Source organism: Ceratotherium simum, chromosome 7, assembly GCF_057802395.1.
Source record: "Ceratotherium simum simum isolate JZ-2026a chromosome 7, ASM5780239v1, whole genome shotgun sequence".
Lineage (NCBI taxonomy): Eukaryota > Metazoa > Chordata > Mammalia > Perissodactyla > Rhinocerotidae > Ceratotherium > Ceratotherium simum.
The window spans coordinates 53,012,609-53,035,421 of record NC_141906.1 but is presented as its reverse complement, the minus strand read 5'-3'; the positions used below and the strand labels follow the sequence as shown (position 1 = coordinate 53,035,421).

The window sequence follows — 22,813 nt, the reverse complement described above, 5'->3', positions numbered from 1 at the left end:
ATGTAGAAGGAACGGCAGAGGAAGTCTTCTCCCTCTGAGTACCATGCCCAGCTCTGGCCACACATTTGTGTGAACCTCCCTCCAGATGGTACAGCTCTTTCACTGCAATGCAGATCTTTGCCTAGGCCATGGTAGTTCTCTTCAAAGTCATGCTCAGAAAAGGGGGCTCTTAGCTTGTGTTCTCTGGATTACATCTAGTTAGTTTGTATTTGTATTGTTTCTAATCACATTCCTGTCCCACTGTGCCTGTGTCAGGAGGAGCTTTCATCCTTAGCCACCTGCCCTGTGAAAACCAGACCTTCCCGGGAGAATCCAGGCTCTAAGCCCCTGTCATCAGTCTGAAGTCCTTTTTCACTCATGGGGCCTTTGGTGCCATTCCTGCCAGTAGCTCTCTCATTGGGGATTAGCTCATCCATCAGAGGTTCTAACAAAGTTTAGAGGCAAAAGAACAGACTTTGAGGTCTCACTCCACTTGTTATCAGCAGACTTCTTTCTCAGGAACCAGCTCTTCCTTTTCAGGGACATAAGGAGGTACAGCCATTTCAAGAAAATAAAAGAAATAAAATCCTCTGTCAGTGTGAGCCTACTTGTCATTATTTATACAACTAAGATGGACCATGCTAGTGATTCTTCTCCCAGGAAGAAGGCATTCCAAGGTGACTTGTGCTGTCTTACTCAGAAGCTAGTGCTCTTTTCCCACTACATCACAACAAATGGGAAGGCCATGCTGGAAAAAACACACATCTGAGAATATACACTTATGAGCAATTGCATGACATACTTCTAGCTGGGTCAAAATTAATTAATTTATTCATGCATTCTAGAAGCATTGGAGATAAAGAGATGAGTAAGACAGAGTCCTTGCCTTCAATCACATATAGTCTGGTTGGGGAGATTTTCGTGTATAAAGAGGAGGAGCACTGACAGAGATAGGAGGGGCAGTTGTGAGCAAAGAGAAGTGTCACCTCACCTGGGAACTCTATTCCCAACCTCACATGTTCTCCAGGTCATATGGTATTTCTCTTCTCACCTGAGAGGTATCTAGAGTTGAATGGCTGTTCCAGGTGGCCATATGCTTTTATCTAGCTCTTTCTTGTGTTCTATTTGCCTCTCCAGTTTGGGAGATTGCTTGCCATAGTTCTAATGATATTAGATTGGTTCTTAGATAGTAGATCACCATTTCTGGCCATATTGCTACCCTTAATCATTGAAGGGTATATTTGCCTTAGAGAACCAGTTGTGAGGACATGGTCTTTTGGGGAAGGATATGGAAAGAAGAAGGCTAGGAGAAGAGTATAGAAAATGGCTCACCTGCCCTCCCCCAAAAGATCAAATTCAATATTCATAAAGATTAGGATAGATTTTAGTGTGTGTGTTTGAGTATGAGGGTGTCTGTGATCCATATTAATTACAATCTGTAATAAATGCCACAGTTTGTGTCTTAAAATATTCTTAATGGGAATTACTTACCTTAAACACATATATATTCCATTTACAACTTCGTCAGTTTTTAGCTTCAGAATTTTAGCACTTTGTATACAAAATGCTGTGTTACCATCTTTGACAGTTGAAAAGCCATCTAAATGATGCTTTTTAGTCTAAATATTATCATTGAAATATTTAAAAATTCTGCTATAAATAATATTCAACTAATGATTCTATGTGGAGTTTAACACAATAAATAGAATCTGACGTATGGAACAAGAATTTGAAATTCAGCCAATTCAATACATAGACCACATATATTTTAAAGTCAGAGACAAAGTTGTTTTTCAAAAAAAACTGTCTAAATGTTTTCATATTTCCAGATTTCTTTCTGGCACATAGCAGGATGACCATACATGAAAGGTATTTTGGAGCTTGCTGTTTCTCTCCATGGACTCTTTCCTATCCAGCGCGTGCTCGCCCCAGCGTTTTTTCTTCTGTTTCTTTGCTAATAGAAAGTCTTTCTACTCAAACTAAGTCATCCAATCTTTACCATTTGCCAGCACAGTCTGTCTGCTGGGAGAGAATTCCGGGACTCTCTGCCTGAGTTCTGCTGGTCCTAACACTGTGCTTCATGGAGCCATCTTCACCTTGTATTAAAATTGATGTTGCTTTTCCTACCCATTCCCTTCCTTTGCCTTGTGCAGTTGAAACTGATTTTGATTGCCTTGGCTTCCCCACTGCAGGAAGTCTCTTTCTAAGATACAGATAGAAAATGATTGAGAAAAAACAGGTATGTTAATAGATCTTTTTATGCCTTACTAGTTGTACATGCACAAGATAACAATTTTCGAGATGAGTGTCTATCCAAGAGAGTGAAGAGACACTGACCTTGTAGCCCATGACTTCAGATTCGTTGGCTAATGGTCTGACAGGTTCCCAGCCCAGAGAAAGCTCAGAGCCTTGCTGCTCCCACCTGAGGTTGCTAGGTGCTTGACTGGGGGCTGCAAGATAAAAAGTGAAAGTGAACTGACAAGGAGTCTTAAACACATTACTTCACTGAAATCCTTTTGAGCATTTCAATCTTTTCTTGTGTTTAGTAGTTGGCTGGCACCATAAGGCTTCCTTCCAGCTAGAGTCAGATAAGGAGGGTTTTGCTCCAGGAGTGTCATTTTAATAGCTACTCTACTGAGCTTTTGAGCCTGAATCCTTTTATCTCTCTTCTGTGTCAAAATCGCTTAGCCCTGTTTCACAGGAAGATAACCTTTATCTACTGTGAATGCAAAATTTTCTGAGCTAGTTTTGGAATTCAGATCTAAGCATTGAAGCAAGACTATGAATCAAAACTCCCCTTCAACTCTGCTTGTTATGTACCTCACGTGGCTTTCAGAAATGTTAAAAGATGTTTCCCTTTTGTCTGAAACAAACAAAAAGCCCAGGTCACTTACGGGATTTCTTGGTGGTTGCACTCACTTCGCTGCTAGGTGGCCCATATCCAGCTCCATTATAAGCCCTCACTGTGAAGTGATATAACGTATTTCCTTCTAATCCTGTCAGGATGACAGATGACTCATTCCCCCTCGTTTTGACTGTTTCTGCTGCATCTTCTTGTTCCATGTCTTTCCGATAACCAACCTGTCAACAAATTATCACAGGACAGATTAATTTTAAAGTTTCTCTGTGCTTGTGATTGTTGGAACTTTTTTCTTTTTTTGGATGTTTCTCAAACCCATCCCTAGGAAATCACCTCTATATCATCCAATTAACGGGTCCCACTAACGAGGCCAAAATCATAGTCATAGTCGTTGCCCGGTTTGCATCTGTGTGAATTGCAGCACCGCGGCAGCACTCAGCAAAGCAGCAAAAGTTGCTACCTTGTACCCTGGTAGCATGAAGAACATTAAGGAAGAGTCATTCAAAGAAATCGAAGAAGTGCTCTTCTCTCATGGGTCATCGGAATCATTTACCATTCAAAGCCATGGAGCTTTGAATGAGATATTTGAAAAAAAGGCATGAACAATATTTCCTTCTGGGCCCCACATAAAGGTGAATCACACAGGCTGTATGAGTTCAATAAAGAGGCGACAGAACATTCACAATACCTTGGACAGGTCTAAATGCAGAGGAATGGCATTGCTAGGATATGAGAGGAAATTAGAAAGGAAGAGCTTTTTGTCAAAGCACAATTTGTGCATTGAGATGATCTTTCCTGGTTATGAGCTCATGGGGATGGTCTTATACCAATCTTGATCCCTTTGTGACGCTCAGTAATTGTTTCTGGGTACCTGGAGCTTAACCCTATTCAGACACTAGAACTTAACCATGCATATATGCATAAAAGAGTGGGGTTTTTTTCCCTCTACTTATTTACTGTGGTAAGAGTAATGGAAGAGTAGTTCTTTTTTCCCCAGTTAATCACTGGGGTGAAGGAAGTGGATCACTGCACCCATTTCATCCTTTTGCAAGTGTTTTGTCTACTATAGAGGCTAGAAAGCCAAATGCCACATTTTGCAGATTCTCTTTCAGCTAAGGTTGCTGCTACACAATGTGGGCAGTGAGCAGTTTGTTTTGAACTTGAGATATTTTGGAGCATGCCTAGGACTGCCTTTTCTTTTGTGACCGTGGGAGGTCATTATAGGCTCTTATCTCTCAGGAAAATCATTTGAGTCACCACGTCATATTAAAAGGCCTCTACCAGCCTAGATACTGGCTGAAGGCAAAGGGAATAAGAAATGAGTACAGGAGGAAGGAAGTTACAAACTGTAACTGCAGCTTTATGAAATGAAGACTGTAATAGCCATATTTTCTTCCTTGTACTGTTTTGTATATAAATATTAAATAACGTGGACCTCTTCCTTTCTTCTGATATTTTATAGAGAGTGTTGTAGGTAGGTGGTAGGTAGCTTTCTAACGCATTTCACTAAGGGAGGAATAAACTTTTACCCCCAGATGGACAGATTGACTACTGGAATTTTCTTTGGCTCTCCTTTTTAGGGAGATGGTGAGAACATTCTCATTTGTATAAGAGAGATTTGCACTATGTCAGTATGAAACATAGTTGTTGCTAATTGTTGCTTTTGGGGAGTTGTTGAATGGGGAAAAGAATGTGTATAGATGTTGAATAACCAATGGGATATGATACATTAGTGCTCAACTTCCATTTCCCCCTCATTCTAGTGTGTCTTCCTGTACTGAAGAAGATGGAAGGATAAAAACCATATTTCCAAGACTCCCTTGCAGTTAGGGCTCTGAATATGTTTAAGGTTTAGCCAGTCAGATGCACATGCCTGATATTAGAAAGTCAAGTGAGATGGAGGTTGATCTTTCACTGCTTCTGCTTTTTTGCTGGTAAGCATAGTAATGGAGTCATTACTTTTCCTTCTTTCTCCCCTGGTGTAGGCATTAATAAATGACTCGTCTAACCATTAGCTTCATGGGAGTCAAGAAGCAGGGCACAGGGCATCCGTCTTGTTGGTGCAAATCATAGCAAGCATGTTGGGACTCTGGAACTGGCAACAGTCGCAGAGGCCTCCAGACCACACCAGCTTCCTGAATGTAGCGCCATCCGGACCACGGCAGTGGAGTGTGCTTCTGGGGCTGGTGGCTTCCTCCTTTTAGAAGACATCAGCGTCTTCCTTTGTGGCTTGGTCCTATAGTTTGGTTTTAATAGTCATTCTTGAAAGAGCGCTCTGGAGTCTGTTAATTTAACTCAATGATTTTGTAACCATTTAATACCTATACTAGAACACTTCTTACTTAGACTAGTTAGAGTAATTCAGCTCTTTGCAACTGAACTCTGTGTGATACATCTACACAGATCTCTAATCTATATATTTTTACAAAAGGCTAATAAGATGATCAAATGCATATTTCTCATTCTCTTCACAGATTTGAACTGGCATTTAGCTGAGTAACTGAACTTCAGATATTGTTTGATTAAGCTGGAATCCTCTAATACTGTCTTTTATATGATGCTGGCCTGATTATTCTCAATTCCAAAAACTAACTTATCTTGCTTAGTCTCTAAGCATATTTATAATTGAAGAATTCTAAGTTATTTTTAAACCACAAATTTGGCTGAGATGTTGCTGGATGAACAAACACGTATCTTTCCCTTCCAGTGATATATCTGATTTCCAGTTCTGTTTCAATTTTCTTTAATTGGTTAGGCTATTTTAACTTAATTAAATATATATGTATTCGAGGGAGTTGAGTGTGATTAAATTCAACAAATTACAGATTTTGATACAAATATAGATTTCAATACAAAATCTAGACTTCTAAATATTGAATGTTTAATGTTCTGATTTCCACGAAATTAAACATCCTAAGTAAGAGATACAATGTTTCCTAAGTAATTGAATGTAAGAAAAAACAAATTCTAGCTGCACCAGCTAAAATCTAGAGGGAAATCTAAGAAATCCACACATTATTTCTTTTTCTAGCGGGTAAAAAAAAAGAACAGGAGGAGTTGTTACTTTCACAGTGAAGTGATAATTATTTACTTTTGTGTGTGTGTGTGAGGAAGATCAGCCCTGAGCTAACATGCATGCCAATCCTCCTCTTTTTGCTGAGGAACACTGGCCCTGAGCTAACATCCGTGCTGATCTTCCTCCACTTTATGTGGGACACCGCCACAGCATGGCCTGACAAGCGGTGCAACGGTGCCCGCCTGGGATCCGAACCCGGGCCGCCAGCAAAGGAGCATGCGCACTTAACTGCTACACCACGGGACCGGCCCCTATTTACTATTTTTTTTGATGAGGAAGAGGGTAAAACAAACAAAAAAAAAACAGAACAAATATTTGGAGTTTAATATAGTCTTCTTTAGTGTTTCTTAAATTGGAATTGAGATAATATAGTATTCACAAGTTACACACACTTTCTAAAGTTGAAACTTCCTCTTCATTCAATTTCTTTCTCCACGATTTAATTTCTATACTGACGATAGATTTCATAACCCATAAACTTTGAACTGTATATGAGATCACTTGAAAAGAGGTTAAAAACATTAAAAAAGATACAAATATCTAAAACTGGAAGGGTAGATAACCTACTGTTTTATCACCTTCACACAATTTTTTTGTGTGTGTGTTTGTATCCCTTTCTATATTTTTATTGCATTTATTTGATATAATTATGTACCTCTAATTTTATGTTCTACTTTTATTCTCTAACATTATTGTTACGTATAAATATTTTTCCATTTTTTAAAGTAATATTCTATCATATGCCTTGTGTACCAAATATTATTTAACCATTGTTCTATCGTGGAACATTTGGGTAGCTTCTAACTTTTGCTCTTTTAATTAAACTGTTGCCATCAATATCTTCATATTTATTGTTTTCCACATATTGGATTAGTTTCCCAGAATACAATCCCAGACAAGAGATTATGGGGTTCAAAGTTATGAAAATTTTTATGATTTTTAATACAAAAGTGCCACACTAGTTTTCAAATAGTTTGTACTAATTTTCATTTCCAATGAAAGCGCATGAGTCTAAGAGATATGCCACACTGTTGCAAGCTCTAGGCAGATCATGACTTTGGAGCCAGAAGGCTTATATTTTATTCTTACTTTTGATATCTGTAAGCTGCATATAATAGTAGAAGTTACTTAACCACTGAAATCTCTATATCCTTGTTAAGGAAACAGGTAAAATACTACTTACCTCAGTTTTATGAATCATCTTCAGGCAGCTGCCCTATTGTCACTCAACTACTCGAACTATCCTGTTTTTTGATGTTTTAATATTTCTGATTTTTGTTATTTGTAAGCCTATGAGTTTCCTATGTTTTGTTATATTGCTTTGTTTTGATTTTCTCATTTTGTATTTCAAAATTATTTTTATTTAAAATGATAAGGATATGTAATACTACAAGTAGCAGGCAAGAAGCATGAATTCTGAGTCAGCCAATAGCTGTAAGAGTTTAAATTTGAACTTAAATCTATAGGATAGCTTTTCTTAGTTGATCTCCCATTTTGTCCAAAGTTTATTCTCCAGGATAATGATAATTTTAACTATGCAGATGGTATATTTGATTGTCTGGCGTGATGATTCTAAGATCTTCTGTCACACACAGTTCAGCTCCCTTCCATGAAGTTACAGGATCTAAAACCCATGATTGCTGCCATATACAGTTGATGGTTACTGGATGAGTTGTGAACTTTTCGCTACTTCTCAGTCTTCATTCAGTCATATATAAACTGAAGAAGTCTTCCCAATTTTTATCTTCTCCTATTCAATTTTTGTTACCTGTTAGATTTTAAAAATACAACTCTTTTCTTAGCTCCTGTATTCACTTATTTCTATATCTTTAATTGTACTCAATGATCACTGCTTGTTCAGTGTTGTGCTCCCTGAATTTAATAAACACAGCTCTATTTTCTGCTGTTATTTAATGCTGCAAAAGAGAAATCTGATTTTTGCACCATTAAAAGCAACTTATTCTTTCTGCTTGGGAGCTTAGAGTTTCTTTTTTCTGTTTTTAATAATCAAAATATGTATTGAAATGTAAATATTTTACTAGGTCTTGAGTTCTTAAAAATTATTAATTCAATTATTCATTAAAAAATTTTTTTTGAATATGTATTATTTACCAAGCACTGTGCCTGTAGGCAACTGGGGATTAATGGTGAGTCAAAAAAGACACAGCATAGGCAGAACACAGAGGAATTTTAGGGCAGTGAAACCATTCTATACAATACTACAATGGTAGACACATGGCATTATACGCTTGTCAAAACCCTTAGAATGTACAACACTAAGAGTGAACCCTAATTTAAACTCTGAACTTTGAGTGATAATGGTGTGTCAATGTAGGTTCATCGATTGTAGCAAATGTACCACTCTGGTAGGGGATATAGATAGTGGGGAATGTAGTAAGTGTGTGGGGAGAGGGCGTATGTGGGAATTTTCTGTTCAATTTTGCTGTGGACCTACAACTGCTCTTAAGAAAAGGTTTAGTAATTGTAAAAAATAATAGCCAAAATAGACATTAAATGAATAACCATACAAAAGTAAAATTGCAGTTCTGACAGGCTACCTATTGCTAGGGATCTATAATGTGGGATGGGATTCAGTGGAGAGAGGCTGGTTAGGGAAGGCTTCACTAAGACAGGGACAGTTGAGCTTTGGGGACAGTTGAGCTTTGGCAGAGAGAAAAGTAGCAGCTAAGCAGGCAAAGAGGGAGGGAAGGCAGAGGAAAGGTGTGTGCCGTCTGGAGAGGAGAACAGTGTACATGTGGGCCTGGAAAAAGTCCAGTAGGCTGATGTGCAGGTTGAGGGGGAGCGTGGCTCAATCTGATGCTAGAGAAAAAGGATGGAGCCAGAGCTTGTAGTTGGCCGTGTTAATGAGTTAGGAACAATTGCAAAACATTGAAGGATTTTAAGCAGCGGTGAGAGTGGGAGTGTATATGTGACTTGATCAAATTTGTGTTTTGAAATGATACATACAGCAGTCAAAAGTTTTTTGTTTTTTTAAAGTACATAAATCAGATCACTCCTTTGCTAAAAACCCTCCATAGTGTACTTGGAATAAACTCCAAACTCATCTTATAACTCACCTCACATTGTTCGCCGTCTTCCAGCAAAACGGGCCTCAAACATTCAATCATATTCCTAATTTAAGCCTTTGAATTGCTGGTGCCCTCTGCCTGGAAGCGCTTTTCACAGCTCTTTTTCTCCAAATGGCTATACCCTTTTCATCCAAGTTTCAGCTTAACGGAGAAGCCTCCTTTGGCTGCTTCTCTACAGAAACCATCCCTCCTTTTGTCATCCTCTTTTATATGTCTGAGTTTTATTATTATAATATTACTTGTAATTATCACTATAGGAAATAATGCTAATTTGTCTGTTTGTTTGCTTTATGTTGGCATCTACAGGCACTCTAGAATTTGTTGTAGTGAATAAATGGTTGCAATATGGAGAACAGATCGGAGAGGGGCTAGAGTAGATACAGAGAAATTAGGAGGCATTGCTGGGGTCTAGGTAAGGAATGAGGGTAGCTGGACCAGGGTTGTGTAGTGGACAAGGAGATGGGAATGGAGTCAAGAAATATTTAGAAGTCAAAATCACCAGACTTTGGTGATATGGATTAGTTATGGGTATGACAAAGAAGGAGTTGTTAAGACTTTAATATTTCCTGAAACTCTGTGGGATTTCTCTATTTTAAATGTAGGGATGTTTTTAGGTTACTTTGTTTTTGGATTGCTGTTTACTTTGGATTTTTTTATTTGTTGTCGTTATTGCTTTTGCTCCATATGTTCTGTCATCTCGGCAGATATATATTGTTTATGGACCAAATTTCTTTTGCCCTTCATGTCTGCCATCTTCTCTCTCACCTTAAAATAAAATTTCCTTCTTCATTTACTTTGCATTCTAGGATTACTTCTTGAGTTTGTACTCTGAAGCAATGGTTTAAATATTTAGAAGTACCAAATTTGCATTTTATTGCTTCTAATGAATATTTTATTTTAGTTACTTTGGTTTTGATTGTATTGCATTCTTTTCACATCCTGGATTTCTCTTTAAATATAGAAGAAATATTCTCTTTTTTCTCATTGATACCTAGACCCATATGTTAAAATTTTTCTTCTGATTTACAAGAAAGTCTTTTATAGTGGAAGGAATTCATACTGAGCCTCATCATCTGTTTCCTTCTTTCAAAGATTTTTCTTCTACCATTTGTTTCCTTCTTTTAAAGAGTTTTATTCTGTTTAATCATCCTTGGGTCTTACCTAACTGATCTTTAATGGTGTTCTGAAAGGAGTTGAATGTTTATTTGAATGGGGAGACATTCATCTCTAGACTGTGCCTCCAGACCAGTGGCCTATGCTGTGCAGGTAGATGCCATATTATTGGTTGTTACTACAAACCTCCACTTATATTAACTCTAAGCAAAACAAAGAAATCTACCCAGGCCTGAGCTGAGAGACAAAACTTCATGTGCATGACTGCAGTTTGCTTCAGTGAAGAAAAAGATAAAGGAGGAAGAGGCCAGAGGCTATTTCATTGCTTACTTGAACCTAGAAAATGGGATTTTGAGGCTGGGTCATTGCACAAAGATGAAAAGAAAGAAAAACCTAGAAAATGCTACCAATAATTTTGTCTCATACTGCTCATTGTGATTGCACGAAGGATTCTCTCTTTTCTCATGGTTTCATGGTTACTTTAAGGGAAATTAAGAAAAGCCGGTTTTTTGGGCCGGCCCTGTGGCTTAGCGGTTGAGTGCGCGCGCTTCGCTGCTGGCGGCCCGGGTTCGGATCCCGGGTGCGGACCAAGGCACCGCTTCTCCGGCCATGCTGAGGCCGCGTCCCACATGCAGCAACTAGAAGGACGTGCAACTATGACGTACAACTATCTACTGGGGCTTTGGGGGGAGGGTGGAAGGAGGAGGATTGGCAATAGATGTTAGCTCAGAGCCGGTCTTCCTCAGCAAAAAGAGGAGGATTAGCATGGATGTTAGCTCAGGGCTGATCTTCCTCACAAAAAAAAAAAAAAAAAGAAAAGCTTGTTTGTGGGCTTCCATTCACTTCACTGCCATTCTTAAATTCAAAAGTTGTAACTAATGTAAACTGAAGGTTAGAAGGCAGACATTTCACTACTAGTCTGCTTTCTCTAGTAAGCAGACTCTTTCCTCATCTTCAGATAAATTTTGAAACACTATGACCTTTTCCCTAATAATGCTTAAAATGCCTTTCACGTTCTTCTTTTCTTATGTAACATCGAAGTTCAGCCATATCGTTCTACTGAAAGTTTCAAAATCCTATACGTGGGGAGCACATTTCCCAGGGAAGATGAATTTGTTTCTCTCAGGAAAGTGTTTGCCTCAATTTAGTTGATCTCCAGCTCCCTAATCTCCTGAGTTTAGCACTAGGTAGCACTAGGAATGGACAATTCACAATCAATACTCAGAGATATGCTGGCAATCAGTATTATTAGATTGCATGCATATGAGTTGCTTTGTGCCCAGAGGTAATTTTACTATAAAGGATGCAATTTAATGAATCAAATAAGATAAATAAACAATGCTGAGTTAAACTTTTGAATATTTATGAGGCAGTTCAACAGTGATTAGAGGATATGAGGTGGGGAAGTTTAAAATGCACCAGGAACATAATAATGGATATAATTTACTGAATAAATTTGTATTTATTTTTCCTAGAAGCTGTCACTATTATCTAAAGAAAATATACTAAACAAGACCGGCTACAGACGTAATTGAATTTATTCTTAATACATGTAGCTCAGTGTAGGACTTTTAAAAATGTTAGTTCCCTTCCTTTCTTGACCTTCTTTACTCAAATGTTTTAAAATACAGCATATCAAATAGAGAAAATCCTGTGAGTATTTTATTATAACTAGTGTGCTTAAACATGTTTTGTGAGATGTGCTGTAAACATAGCAGTCTCTTAATACATACGAATTAAATGAAAGAATAAAAGTTTTGATATGAAAGTTAATTCTTTTCTTTTTTTTTGTGAGGAAGATCAGCCCTGAGCTAACATCCATGCCAATCCTCCTCTTTTTTGCTGAGGAAGACCAGTCCTGGGCTAACATTTGTGCCCATCTTCCTCCACTTTATATGGTTTACTCTATATAAGGTGCTAGGAATGCAGAGTTTTGGAGATGTATGGTTTTAATGTATATATTAGAAAAGACAAAAAAACAAAAATCAGTGATATATCCATCCTAAGGGGTTTGAAAAAGAACAGTAGATTTTTTTTTTTTTGCTGAGGAAGATTCCCCCTGAGCTAACATCTGTGCCAATCTTCCTCTATTTTGTATGTGGGTCACTGCCACAGCATTGCTGCTGATGAGTGGTGTAGGTCTGTGCCTGGGATCCAAACCTGTGAACCTGGGCCACTGAAGAGGAGCGTGCCCAACTTAACCACTAGACCATCGGGCCAGCCCCAAGAACAGTACATTTTAAACCCAAATACACTGGAAAGAAGGATATAATAAAGATAGGAGCAATACTTAATGAATTTAAAAACAAACTATTGGAATAAAGAAAATAATAAAGCCAAAGTTAATTCTTTGAAAAGACCATATAATTTGTAAATCTCTTTTGATCACTTTTGATCAAAAGAGAGAGAGAGACAGAGAGAAGAGGGAGAAGGAGAGGATATACAAATTACCGATAGAAAGAAAATAACACCACAGATCTTAGAGAGATTAAAAAGACAAGGATAGAAATGGTGGCTGAGTAAAATGGTCATGCAAATCCTATCCTAGATGAGAAATAGAAAAATCTTGGCAAGCTTCTGAGAGCAGACAGAAGCTGGGACAGTTTACTCTTGAAAAGCTGAAATGGCAACAGGTAAGTTTGTCGTTTTTATGTTTGAGAATAAGACTATGGTGCAGAAGACTGCAGCCTTACCAGCTGGAGTAGCAAAGGACAAAGTTTAGTGTAGAAAAAGCAGTTGGAAAGCTAAGAGGGAGATTGAAAATAAGAAAACTACAGAAATGATAAGACCCCACACTGGAGTATAAACTCTGTTGAAATTCTTGGCTGGATGATAAATTATGCTTGCCTAGGAAGAAACACTGGGAGACCTGGTAAAAATGTTGGCAGCGGCCAAGAGAAATCTACCCTTAAAAGAGCCGCATTGGGTGGTGTGTGGAATCAGAATTGGCCACCCCAAAATGTATCTCTTTGGTTAAGGATGAGAGACTCTGAAAGAAACTTTGACCTTCCCCCTAACTAAACTCCCCCCTAAAAGAATTTATGATAGAAGGCCTGTCCCCAGCACAGGCCATCACCATTGATAACTCTGGGTATTGACAGACTCTGAGGGTCCTCGCTAAGCCCATTCTTATCAAAGTTCTGCCTACCAAACATTTGCTTTCCGTTTCCATGTAAATTGCCTTCTTCCCCTTTGAAGTCTCAAACTACTACAATGATCATGGATTAGGAAACTTAATATTGCAAGTGGATAATTCTCCCAAAATTGTTCTGTATGGTTGTTCCCAAACTGGAAACAACCCTGGGGCCTATCAATTGTAGAATAATAAATAAATAGTGAGATACTCATACAATGTAGTTTAGGGGAAAGCATGTAACAATATGAATGAATCTTACCAATATAATGTTGAGTAAAAAAAAACAAGACATAAAAAACTCCATATGACTCCAAAAACTAGCAAAACCAATCAGAAGTCAGGATACTGTTGTTGGGGGAGGTAAGAATAAGGATAGTGACTGTAGGAGACACAAAGTGGGTCTCTGTTTTTAGTGATGTTTTGTTTCATGAGCTAGATTGTGTTTCATGGGTGTGTTTACTTTGCGGTAATTCATTGAGCTGTACATTTATGATTTACATACTTTTCTGTATGTAGATTAAAAAAAAAAGTCTTGCCCTTTTGAAAATAGGTCTCAGCCATTTAATAATTAGCAACTAGTCAATTAATAATTGGCATTTTTATAATGCTAAGTATGTCATTTGTAAAGCTTCCTTTTTCTTTTCTGTTCAAGGACTTGATAAAATCTCTCTATTTCTTAGTATAGAAAGCAAGACCATGTCTGTATCTATCTGTTCAACACTCACTGAGTTAGTACCTCTATGTCACAAGTACATTGTCAGGTGCTTAAGATGTAAACCCAGCCATCAAAAGGAGGAAGATTTTCTTGCAATTTGGTAATTCTCAAATAAGTTATTCTAAGAGAATGCCAATAAAAATGTTCCAAGTGTTTGTAAAATTAAATGGGTTGATATCTGCATTTGTGATTTCATTTTGTGCATGGATGCTCTGTGTATACAAATGTGTGTTATATAATAGAGAGTGAGACTATGGATGAACATATGACGAGCTCAGATTGGCTGGGTTTAGGAATGAGAAAACTCCTGTTTAGAGGTGGTACAGTAAATTCACATTTGTGTCAAAGAGTGAAAAAATGGGAAATACTTCTGAATATGATAAAAGATATCATCAATACTCTTTTGGTTCTTTATGTGGATAAAACAATATATTCAGGCAAATATTCTAATATTCTTGAAAATAAAATGGTTTATGTAAGAGTTTTAGTAGGATAAAATTTAAAAAGTGGTTTGGGTTAGAGAATTTCCTCCATGAAACATTGTATCTAGAAGCAAATGGAACAGAAACACAGTAAACTGAGTAATTAATTGCTTTCTAAAAGAACTCTATAGAGTTGCCTTTCAATAGGACAGCAGAAGGAACAAATGAAGCAACTGAGATGTTACTCTTTCAATTTCCTTTTGATCTCCTGATTTTTGAAAAACATAAATAGTTTTAGTTAGCCTCCCGGTCTATGAAAATAACCCAAGAAGAAAATCTAATGATAGTGATATGAAAGCTATTTGATTTAAATCAGAGTCTGCAGAATTTCAGAAAAGGAAGGGCAGAATTGCCATCTTATTTTCTTCTTACTGTTTAGTTTTTTATATTTTTATTTTTATATAGTCATCATAAAAAGCCAAAGAGAATCTGTCAAATAGCTGCTACCCACACACCGTATGGAAAATAAAACAGCCTTTGTTCTAGCCTTTTGGTGACTGGCTTCATTTTGGCTTCTTTTCCCCCTTTAATTTATATCTGAAATTCCATTTTTCACACACGCATACACCCTCCCACCTCCCGCTATACAAATTAAATGCAATCTGCCTGGTATGAGTTATTGTTAGACAACAGTGAGGCCCATTTGTTTTTGTCTCCTGCTCTGATGATTAGAGTCAGATCATAAAATAAAGAACAATCACAATCTTGTTCCTTCCCCTTTTAAGAAATCCTCACAACTTATTTTATAGATCAAAACACAATTGGTGTCTTTTCAGTGCAATCAATAAGTGGAAATGGCTTTAGTGACATGTTTAAAACGAACTTCTGAGTTAGTAGCCTCTGGAAGGTCTAAAATAAACGCATGCAAGTCTTGAACATAGCCCATGAAAAGGAGTTGCTAGAGGTGCCTTTTAGTGAGAAATGTAAAATGGGGCAAGTTGTTTTGTCTTTCGTTCCTCTTAATAATAAGCACAGAAAAGTTCGGAATTGAAACTAGGACACCGTGTGCTTGTCCCCATGTTACAAAAATACATTGTGGCTTATTATTGAAATGATTCCAGCCAATAAAAAGATACAAATACAGTTAATAATACTGTTATAAAAAGACCACAATAAATACAAGCACCATAAACTTGGCAATCATGGGGGACTTGGTCCTAAAGGCAGGATATCCACCATAATATTTAAAAAAAATTATGTCTAGTGAAAAAATTTTCCTTTTTATTTTATTCATTAAATAAATACTTTTTTGATTAATTATTTTAGTTAGGATAATTGAGGACATTTTAGGGACCGAAGCATCTATTCATGCAAACAGAAACTTATACCCATATAGGGCATCGGCATGGTTTTATTCTCACTAATGTTTCTTCAGAGGATTGGGATGCTAAGGAATCCTGGGGTAATTATAGACATGGGAATTGTATTATTGCAATGTCTTTCTCTCTCTCTTTTGTTTAAATTTCCCATAAACATCCCTCAATATTAGATTGTGAACTTTTTGAGGGCAGGGACTAGATCCTATTAAGTTTTGTATTTCCACTGCCTAGCACAGGGCCTGATACTTAATAAATGCTTGTTAAGTGAAGGAAGGAAAAAAATGAATCATCAAACATTCCATTATCACAGTTTCTTTCATTGTTCCTCCCTATCTCGGGAAATGAGAGAAAAGGCGATGAAATTTAGCCTTATCCTTCTTTACTCCCCTTTCTTGCCCAACTAGCATCTGCTCTAATCTTGTATGCACATAAAAATCCTGATGTTCTCAGAAAAGCTTGAGAGGCTCTGCTCTAGGATTCAGGAATTACCATTCACAGGACACTGAATGCTGGTGGGTTCATAAATTCAAAACTGAACCTAATAATTTACTTTTACGGGCCAATGACAGGGATGGTAATCCAGATGGGACAGTCATGGTTATTCATGAATGGAAGTCATTCAATAAGTATAGCCCATTTTCAATTTTCAATCATGCTGCATGTCATAAGCTAGAAATTTCACATATGTCAATGTCAATGCTTTTTACATTTAGTCTCTGCTGCTATGAAGTCTCAAGCTACTTCCATGTAAGTAACCAAAATTCTCAAATGCGTGGGACTAGGCAATGTCAACAAAATTGTTCAAATATTTGTAAAATACAATTAAATGGATTGGTGTCTACATTTGTGATTTCATATTCTTTCTTGTTCTCTAAGATGGTCTTTTTTGTGAGGTAACCCTAGATTTGTAGAAGGCAGACTTAAAAGCTTGTTGAAAAGAAAATACCACCTTTTTTTCTTTGCACAGCAGAGTTCTAATCTAGCCTAACTGTGACATTTAGAAATGCCCATACGTGGACTCAGAAATTAAAAGAGATGACATTACTAAGATGTCCTGAAGCCCCTTACCATTAGTCATTTTCTGCGGGACTAGGGGCTGTCATCATTCTGACTCCGTCTTTATGCATAGTTATTCCTACCATCTCAATTGCCATGACCATTCTATTAGGTAGAGAAATTAGTGAAGTTAATAACAAAAATTGGTCAGCTTAATTTGAATTAATTGGTTAATGTATTTGAAAGTGTTAACTTAGTTGCAAATGAACATAGTTTGAGTCAAAATACTTGGTTCATTATTTCTTAAACCAATTAAGTTGTAATGGAGGCTTCCTTGCAAAAGACAAAAATGTGAAATATAAGTAGATTATTGACAGATGCTATCAGGGAAAGCCTCCCACTGAGATCCTTACTGCTGCATTATAGCACTGGCTACATCATCAAAAAAGAATATCAAGATAAGTTAAGCTAAAGGGGTTACCAGGAGTTAGGTCAAGACCTTAGACTAGGATTAAAAAACCAAAAACAAAAGAAAGAAATTGAAATAGAGTCTCCCTTGCTAGACTGTGAACTTTATAAGGGCAGGGACTCTGTTTATTTTACTTATTGTTTTACCCACACACTGCACCAAAACATAGCAGGTATTCAATAAATATTAGGTGAATAAATAAATGAGTGAATAATAAATGATAAATGAGATTGAGACGAAACACACAAAAAGTCAGATCAGGGACATCTGAGATCTGAATTTGACTGCTAATCCAGGTCACAATCAGAGTCAGGCTGCAAGTCAATTGAGGAACAGTCAGAGTGAGAACTGGGGAGGGAGAACACAATGATAGGGACTTGGGTGTGGGGAGATCAGGTAAAGATATAAGCACCTTAAGGACTTCACTGCCCTTGATGACGTCTATCTTCTCCCGAAATGACACTTGCTCAAGGGTACCCTCCCATGAATAGTAGAAGAGAAAATATAAAGATTTCAGAGTCAAGGGAGCCACATATGGTTTCAAGTTTGATTCTTTATGAAGGAGAATGCACTGAGGTGTTATCATTAGTTAATGCCACACTATGTATTCCAGAGATATAGTTTGTCAATATCAAAATGGCAGGTGAGTATGTACTTGACAGGAACCATATCTGAGAAGGAAATAAATCTGTACATACGATTTCAGAAATGATTCCTTATTTCTCATGTACCTCCCCCATTATTCTTGGTATATCGAGGGAAATTTCCCATATAAAAGTCTCATCTTGACTTCTTTTAACTGCTTTTGTCTGAGGCTAAAGGAGTTTTCTGCAGTGGTTAATTAGACTCACTTATTATAACCTTTGACTGGTACAAAAATATATTCAGATGTTGTCTGACTCTTAACCATTTCTGATAACAACATTGGAGAGTTGTGATTCTTCTGTATGTCAAAACATCTTGGTATCCTGATAAGAGACTTAGATGATTCCACAGCAAATAAAGGTGTTGCTGGGCTGAGAGCTCTGAACTGAGGTTCTCTCTTCCCAAACTGTTGCCACAAATCACTATTTAGATAGAAGTAGTATTCTTAGGCGTATTAGAGGTCTGCAACCTGAAGTAACTAAATTGACAACATGAGGGATATCGATTACTTATTTGCTTAGGGAAGTTTTCTGAAGACCACCAGTAGCCTCTAAACCCAATAGGCACTTTTCTGCCTTGATCTCACTTGATCTCTTAGCAGTTTTAAACATAATTGACCATTTCCTTCTTTTTGATCAGCTCTTTTAGTTTCTTTGATACCTCTCATATTTGGTTTTCCCTTTACCAAACTGATCTCTCTTTGCCAGTCTCTTTGCTGATTCTTCCTCTTCAGCTGAACTTCTAAACACTGAGTGTGCCTCCTTTCCTCTTTTCTCCTCTGGGAATTTTGTCCTTAGGTGCTTTCATTTCATAGCATGGCTTTAAATACCACCTCTGTGACTGCCACCTTTATGTCGTCAGCCCTGATCTCTTATTTAGACCCCACATTCACATATTCTATTGCTTATCTGACTTATCCTCTTAGATTTCTAAGAGGCATCTCAAATTTAATTCAGCCAAAACAGAACTCTTTATTTCCCACGTTCAAATCTGTTCTTTGTCTAGTTTTCCCCATTTTTGGGTGAATGGCACTACCATTCATCCATTTAACCAAAGCAGTGATGTAGATTTCATCATTTGCCTTCCTTCCACATCTGATCAGCCAGCAAATCCTACCAGACCTGCCTTATGAAATATGTCTACTTCTCTCCTACTCCACTGCATTCACTCTAGTCTAAGTCACCATCACTTCTTGCTTGGATTTTTGCAATAACCTCCTAACTTCCACTCCTGAACTTTCTCCCCTCCTCCTTTCATTCTTCACATTAGAGCAACCAGTGATGTTTTTAAAAAAATGTAAATCAGACATTGTCACTCTCCTCCTTAAATTGCCCCACTGGCTCTCCACTGTTTTTGAAATAAAATACAAACTCTTTCTATAATCTATATATCCCAACATAATCTTGTCTCTGCCCACCTAACTCTCTGATTACTTTTAATTCCACTCACACCACTGCTCACTAAGGTCCAGTGGCTCGACTTCCTTCTGTTAAGGAAACAGGTTTGTTCCACCTTTGAACTTTCATATGAATTGTTATCTAAGTTTATTCTACTCACTTGTTTGCTTGTTTATTTTTTTATTTGTCTTCCCTTATTAGGATGCAACATTCATAAAAGCAGAACTTTTTCTATCTTATTCACACATTTCAATTCAGGAAAAACAAGAGAGGTAGTCAAAAACACTGTTTTTGCTATTTTAAAAATGGCACATAGTGACTATAGTAACTAGCTCTTTCAGACATTGCAAGTAAAGCTAAAATTATGCCTAGAAAAATGACTCATAGGACCAATATGATAAATACACAAAATTTGAAACCAATCTCATTGGCTTCAGTGACAAAAAAATACTTTTTTATTGTCACCATGCTCAGAATTCTACCATTAGTAAATACAGCTAGGATTTTGGTTAGGATAGAATTGAAGAGGGAGATAGTGACGAGATGAAATATTAAGCTGTACTACATTTTAGTAATATTCAAGTATATTTTGGAGAGATATTTTACTAAGTGAAAAAAAGAAGAAATAAAAAAAGGTAAAGAGAAGAGAAGTAAGTTCCAGGATGGGTAAGGTGAAGGGCAGAGGCAGAGCTCTCCTTAAAGATGAAGAGTGCAGGAAAGAGAGGGTAGGAGAGATGCTGATACACTTTACTTACATCATATTTATTTTTAAATCTACCTGCAAGTATCCAGTTATGAGATAGTATAAATTAAAAATAGCCTTTGCGACTATATTTTACTTAAAATAACAGTTAATATCATATTTGACCACTGAATTATACAAAGTTTTAATTATTTTCTGATTATAAGAAGCATACATTTGGGGCCAGCCTCGTGGCTTAGCGGTTAAGTGCACACGCTCCACTACTGGCGGCCGGGGTTCGGATCCCAGGCGCGCACCGATGCACCACTTGTCCGGCCATGCTGAGGCGGCATCCCACATACAGCAACTAGAAGGATGTGCAACTATGATATGCAACGGGGAGAAAAACGGGGCTTTGGGGAGAAAAACGGGGGAAAAAAAAAGGGAGGAGGATTGGCAATAGACATTAGCTCAGGGCCGGTCTTCCTCAGCAAAAAGAGGAGGATTGGCATGGACGTTAGCTCAGGGCTGATCTTCCTTGCAACAACAACAACAACAACAACAAAAAGGCATACATTTAATTTCCCCATTAATAAGATATTGATTTTTTTGGGTAACAAGATGCCATATTTTTTAAACTACAACTTAGAAAACACTATAAAATACTATAAAATAGTATAAATGCTACTTTGTCCGTGGATTCTGTCCTGTTTCTATGTGTAAAAACAGTAGTGGAATTTGTGTTGATTTATTTTAATTAAAATATGTGGTCATTGTGATGATTGTTCCAGAATTTGATTTATTTCTGTTAATGTTCTATCCCTAAGGATATTCTATCTTAGCTTGTGATAAGCTGTCATTTTTAATGAATTAGATTTAGCAAAAATATTGTGCTCTGACACTCTTGAGTGATCTTGATCTTGATCTCCAGTCAAGGCTTGATCACCAGCATTCCATAAAACCCCTCTCACCAAGGTCACTAGGGTCTCTGCATTGCCATATCCATTGGGCAATCTCAGGCCCCATCTTTCTGAATTTCTTAGCAACATTTGACTCAGTAAAACACTCCATCTTCTTTTTTTTCCTTAGTGAGGAAGATGAGCCTTGAGCTAACATCTGTTGCCAATCCTCCTCTTTTTGCTGAGGAAGATTGGCCCTGGGCTAACATCCGTGCCCATCTTCCTCTACTTTATACGAGATGTCTGCCACAGCATGGCTTGATAAGTGGTGTGTAGGTCCGCGCCTGGGATCTGAACCTGCAAACTCCGGGCCGCTGAAGCAGAAAGCGCAAACTTAACCACTATGCCTCTGGGCCGGCCTCAAAACTCTCAACCTTAAATTCTTCTCTTGGCTTCTGAATCTCTTCAGTGTCTCCCTTAGTTTCTTTGGCCAGATGCTCTTCCTTTCTTGAGTTCCAAATGGTAAGGCACTATAGGGCTCAATTCTCAGACATCTACTTTATCAACACTCAGTGATCTCAGCCAGAAACCATTATATGCTGATGATTCCTCAGAGTTATAGCTCCATCTCTAACCTTTGTCTTAACACAAGACCTACTTGACGACTGTTTTTGGAAATAAAAAGGCTTACAAAATTTGACACATCTAAACCAGAATCCTTGATTTTTTTCTCTAAAACCTACTCTTCTCTGAGTTTCTCGTCTTCTGAATGACAATACCATTCACCCAGTTTCTTGGGTCAAAAAGCTCTGTAATATCTTTGACTCCTCTCTTTTTCATAGTCCACATCCAATTCATTATCAAATCCTGTCATCCTTCCATTCAAAATATATCTTAAAAGACCCACTTCTCATCAACTCTGCTGCAACTGCTCTAGTCAAAAGCAACTTCATTATCACCTCGGTTGGAATAAGTGCCTCTCCACTGTTCTCCCTGAGGTCCTCTCTAGAGTCTATACTCTACCCTTTAGAACAAGAGAGGCTTTTAAAATATAAGTAAGTTAGATCCTTATTTGATTCTCCATGTTCAAAATCCTTTACGGTCTTCTCCTTATACTTAAGATAAAATCCAAATTCCTTTCCATAGTTCACAAGACCCCATATAACCTTGTCCTTGTCCTGGCGATCTTTTCATCAACCTGCCACTACCCTCTCTGTTCACTGCTATCTGGCCCAAATTGCTCCCTTTCTGTTCTTTGAAGAAGGCCACATGCTCTTACTTCAGAGCCTTTGAGTTTGCTGTTCTCTCTGCCTCTCTCTCTCTCTCATTCGGTCATGTTTTTACTCAAACGTCACAACCTCAGAAAGGGTGATTTCTCAAACCTCTATAAATAGCAGACTCCCTCACTCTCTATCTTCTGGTCTAGTTTTATTTTTCTACAGAGGATTTATCATCAATTTAAATTATTTCACCCACTTATTTGTTAGCTTGTTTATTGTTTGCCTTCCCTACTACAATATAAGCTCCGCGAGGATAGGAACTTTGTTTTGCTCATTGCTTTATCCCTATCATCTAGCTCAGTGTCTGATACTTAGTAGGCCTTCAATAAATATTTGTTGAATGAATGAATAAGTGATTTATATTTAGGAAGAGAAGAATTGTGCACAAATCTAAATCTTATGTGATCTCTGCAGGACCTCATAGAAAGCTGTTATTACAGGTGAATCATGGTGGGAATGTGAATGCCATGCTTTAGGGTAGGCAGAAAAAAGGTTGAGGGTGACTGGCTGTGTGAGAGGAGCAGCACTTGAGATGTAAGAGCCTGGGTCCTCATTTTTCTGTACACCAGAATACACTTTGTGGCTTTCTACAAGTATGAACACCAGATGTTCTACTTCAGAGGTCCAGGTGGATCTGTACTTAGGTGATTCTTGTGGGGAGGTAACTTTTCAGATA

At 37.6% G+C, this 22,813-nt stretch overlaps 1 protein-coding gene across 5 annotated transcripts in view; it reads right to left on the bottom strand.

Moving 5' to 3' along the window:
• The window catches only part of CNTN5 (contactin 5), an 824,990-nt gene that overhangs the window by 12,575 nt on the left and 789,602 nt on the right, over positions 1 to 22,813 (bottom strand). For all 5 annotated transcript variants that reach the window (XM_087433624.1, XM_087433627.1, XM_087433626.1 and 2 more), the window contains 2 exons: positions 2,874 to 3,060; positions 2,317 to 2,429 (listed from right to left, as the gene is read on the bottom strand). In XM_087433624.1, coding sequence (XP_087289750.1) covers positions 2,317 to 2,429; positions 2,874 to 3,060 — 300 coding nt within the window. The remainder of the gene's footprint in view (positions 1 to 2,316; positions 2,430 to 2,873; positions 3,061 to 22,813) is intronic.